Source organism: Humulus lupulus, chromosome 8 (assembly GCF_963169125.1).
Source record: "Humulus lupulus chromosome 8, drHumLupu1.1, whole genome shotgun sequence".
NCBI lineage: Eukaryota > Viridiplantae > Streptophyta > Magnoliopsida > Rosales > Cannabaceae > Humulus > Humulus lupulus.
Genome location: NC_084800.1, coordinates 11,047,558 through 11,052,088, shown reverse-complemented (window position 1 = coordinate 11,052,088; position 4,531 = coordinate 11,047,558). Strand labels below are relative to the sequence as shown.

The 4,531-nt window shown below is 39.7% G+C and overlaps 1 protein-coding gene across 2 annotated transcripts; it reads left to right on the top strand.

Annotated features, from left to right (window-relative positions):
* The first annotated feature begins 342 nt into the window (after nucleotides 1-342).
* LOC133794542 (putative disease resistance protein At1g50180) lies at nucleotides 343-4,531 on the top strand. Of its 2 annotated transcripts, XM_062231828.1 has the most exons (3): nucleotides 343-3,788; nucleotides 3,873-4,164; nucleotides 4,284-4,531. In XM_062231828.1, exons 1-3 carry the CDS (start codon nucleotides 560-562, stop codon nucleotides 4,309-4,311), a joined length of 3,549 nt encoding a protein of 1,182 aa, XP_062087812.1. In that variant the 5' UTR covers nucleotides 343-559; the 3' UTR covers nucleotides 4,312-4,531. The 2 variants fall into 2 exon arrangements, with proteins under 2 accessions (XP_062087812.1, XP_062087811.1); XM_062231827.1 differs by having other exon boundaries at nucleotides 344-4,164.

Genomic DNA, 4,531 nt, shown 5'->3' with positions numbered 1-4,531 from the left:
ACATCACGAGTGCTCGTGATGTGTTTCATTTTACATTCGTTTTAGCTCAAGGATGTAATATAAATATATGTGGACCACTAAGAATATACAAATGCCGAGATGAGAATAGTATCTACGCTTTCTAATTTCACTGACAAATGACAATGACTACAAAATGAAACGAAGCATTAGGAATTGCCAACGAACTTCTTAGTGGTCCTGTCACTATTAGAAAAATATAGTGAGGTTTGAATGTTTCTACTTCAGACTTTTGAAGTCATTGTTTAATATCATTGATCTATCTGACATAAAAACTATACCTCAAATCACTTCCACTTGTAAATTGTTTTACTATAGGAAAAGTCGCTAAAATGAATCGTCCAAAACAAAAATTAAATAATTCATGACTATGTGAACATAGAGAAACAAAGACGAATTCGCTCAGAAATTTATAAAAATTTTGGATCCAAAATGTTAAACCCAATATGTGTGCTTTTTCTCCATGAATAAATAGACTAAAAAGATAGACACTGAAATGACAAACGTAACAAAGCTACTTAGCTAACTACTACTGAGAGTCATGAGTCTGATCTTGAGATACTTGCCCTTTTTCCCGTACAACGAGCAAGATCCCGTGGAGGAAGATATTGCTGAAGCCTTGTTAGCAATCTTCGTTGTCTTTTCCATAGTCTTAATCGTTGTAAACCACCAAATTGTGCAGTATTTAGATGACAACAGCAGGTGGATCAAAAGAGAATGGAAGTTATTGGATGCTCTTGCAAAAGATTTCCAGACAGTGAACAAGTCAGTAGATGTAATAAAGCACAGAGCTAACCAAGTGTGGGAGTCGGAGCTCAATTTGAGAGGAATTACTCAAACATTGAGCGAAATAGAGAAGCAGTGGCTGACGAAAGAAGCAAAGGTCAGCTCAGATGCTCAGCGCTATGTTGAAGATTATGAGAAACTAATAATAGTCACAAATGGAGCTAGTACTAATTTGATCAAACGGTATGTTTCACTTGTCTTCAAAAAGTTCATACCAATAGTTGAGCTTGCCCTTGGAATTAGTCGAATTAAGAAAGAGATAACGAGCCAGCTTGAGCAGAAGAAAGAGTACACAAACTCCATTGTTAAGAAACTAGAGGAGTCGAGAATTAAAGTCAGAAGTTTGCAAGACAGGCCTATTGATGAGGCAGAGCAGAGCTTTGTAATCGGTCCAATGCCGCCATTTCGCTCGGGGGTTGCTTTGGTCCTGGAACGCCTGGTGACTGAGGAGCCAAAACTGGTTCGTGGGGTAGGAGACAAAGTTCTATCCTTGGTAATGCAGCTGCAACTACTACGAGCTTTCATGAAAGATTTACGGGAGCTTAGACTTGAAAGTGAAATTGAAAAGGTTTGGGTGGAGGAGGCACAACAAATCACTGCTCGATCACAGAACGACGTCAATACTTTCTTGCAAGACGCTGCAGATCAGCCTAGGTGGCTTGCCTTCATCACTGATTATCGACTTTTAAGGCGCAAGTTGGAGAACGTTATAAATAATGTTGGTAACGAGGTCTCTCATCTCCTTGAAACAAAACAAAGATACGGTTTTAACCTTATCAAGAGACAGAGAGATTCCTCCAAGGATGCGGTGACTACTACTTCTTCTACTGTGATTCTTAACCAAGTTGATTATCATGAACATATATCAAGCTCCCACGAACATGATGAAGCCATTAATAAGCTACGTATCGAATTGGAGAATACCCGGAAGCAGTTGGAAGAGGAAGAAGCAACTAACGTCGCCACTAATACGAGAAAAGCTTGCTTTGAGTTTTTGAGGAAAATGACTTCCGAAGTAGAGTCTTCAGCGGATATCAAACGTGTTCAGCGAATTGAGGAAACCTTTATTCTTCTTAAGAGATTTATACAAGTGTATAAGATCAAGGTGATGGAAGAATCATGCTCGGTTGTCGGTTTGGAAGAAGACGTACTTAAATTTTTGAAGATGACTACTAACCGTGATCCATATGGATCGATCTTTTCCATTATTGGTATGAAAGGGGTCGGTAAGACAACTCTGGCTAAGGAAATCTTAAACCATAAATCCATTATCAATTACTTTCATGTTCGTCATTTTGTTTCTGTACCGGAAGAGACTGATGATGTCATACTCCTCCGCAGTGTTGGGAACCAGATCCTACGGACCCAAGATGAAAGGAATGAAAAACTCTACTGGATCAACAAGTTACGAGGTTACTTCAATGAGAATCCATGCCTCCTGGTTCTCGATAATCTTTGGTCCAAGGAAGCTTGGGATATACTCAAACCTGCGGTTCTCTCAGATAGAAACACCGGTACTATTATGTTGATCACCACTCGTGACAAAGCTGTGGCTTCTCATGCGAATTCGAGCAACATCCACCAACTTCGGCTACGAACTGGAGAAGAGAGCTGGGAATTCTTCACCCAAATAGTCTCGTGTCCTGTTGATGAAGACGTCGAAAAGCTTGCCAAAAAAGTGGTCACAAGGACTGGAGGCCTTCCCCTTGCCATCTTACGTCTTGGATATCTATTGTCAGGGAAGATACTTACTGAGGAGGAGTTGTCTGTGGTGCTGGAGCGTGTAACTCAAGGTCAGAACCAAATACCATGGGTGGCCATTAGGGACACCATTAAAGAAGATTTTCCCTTGCAATCAGATCTTGAAAATTGTCTTTCCTACTTTGAATTGTTCCCAAAGGATTCTGAAATTTCTGCAAGGAGACTGGTTGCTTTATGGGTTGCACAAGGATTGACACAAAGTGATAATACTAATGGAGTGAGAACTCAGGAAAAGTTAGCCTACAATTATCTGCTGGAGTTAATTGGTCGTAATATCATCCAAATAGTTGAAAGAAAGCTTAACGGGAAAGTCTTAACATGCCAATTTCCAGGCATTCTAAGAGAACTCTGGCTGGCAAGCAGAACAAACAACACTGCAGTTCGCTCTTGGTCCTTATGTGGAAGTTTAGGACAAAAACTTGCTTATCGATTCGACGATGACGATGCCAGTTTCAGTAGGAGAATTCATCGTCTGGATCACTCAAATCTTTTACCAGAGGAAAATTGTCCTCTCTCAGTTATGTTCTTTGATACCCGAGAAGGACATCAGCCAGGTGAAGATATACGAAACTTTCTAAGCAAGGCCATTACAACTGGGCGCATACTTGGCTTGGTGATTCTTGATCTCGAACATGTATACAAACCTCAATTGCCCAGCATCATAGGAAATCTAAAGAAGCTGACATATCTAGGCCTAAGATGGACTCAGATAAAGAATCTTCCCGAATCCATAGGCCAATTATCGAGCCTACAAACTCTGGACCTAAAGCATACTCTTGTACAAAAGCTTCCTAGCTCCATATGGAAACTAAAGAAGCTTCGAAACCTGCATTTGAACGGGAGTTGTCAAATTAAAACTAAGACTCCACCGAACAATCTGCATAAGTTATCTGGCGTGCTTGTGAATCATGAAGGCAGGGCTTTGATGGATGGGCTGCCCAAGTTGAAGAATCTTCAAAAGCTGAGGCTAACAATCCAATTGACACCAAGGCTGCAAGAGGATTTAGCTAGACACATTCAGGAACTGACCAACTTACAATCTTTGAGTCTAAAATCCATCGATGAGAGCAGCGAACCGCAGGAGCTATACGTGCCACATTTGAATAACCTTACGCAGCTCTCCAGCCTAAGTTTAACAGGGAAGATAAGAAGATCATCTGTCATGTTTGATCTACCACAAAGCCTCACTGAACTTACCTTATCAAGTTCTGAAATTTCAACAGGTGATCTACTAATGCAAATGCTAGGGAACTACCTTCCGGAACTCAAATTTCTCTACTTTCTTTCTGATTCTTATTGTGGAACAGAAATGGTTTTCGACAAGGGCTTTCCCAAGCTTCTTGTTTTGAATCTTTGGAATCTTCCTAATCTAGAAACACTGGTGGTGGAGGAAGGAGTAATGCCAAAACTAAGAGTACTTGAAATCAGGTCCTGCTTGAGATTGACAGTACCTACTACTAAGCTACCCAAGTTCAGCACTCTCACAGAATTGAAATTGAGTAACATGCCTGAAGAGTACACAGCCGATTTGAAAAAGAAGTCGCAGAAGCTAAAGCACAATCCAAGGATAAAGTCCTTCGCTTTCCCTCCAATGCTAAGGTACTTAATAAATATAACGCCTTTATTTATGTTAAAATGTTTTCTCTGTATTCTGTTTTCTGTTTTCAACCATTTATTTAACCAGTACATTAATTTATTGCTCGGCAACTTGTTTACAGATCTTATCCTCGTAACGATATCCTTTGAACAAGTTGTTTAAGCAATGGCTTTACTCTACTACTTGGCTGATTGGAATGGCTGTCCACAAGGGAATCTTTTTGTTCGACATGTTGCTTGGTTTTAGTTTTTTTTTCTTTATTAATTTGGTTATGTATGTTTCTCTCATTCTCTGTATTGTTTAGATAATGTTGGTAAATTACTGGACACATCATCATTATTATTATCATTGGAGATATTTTTGGATTAA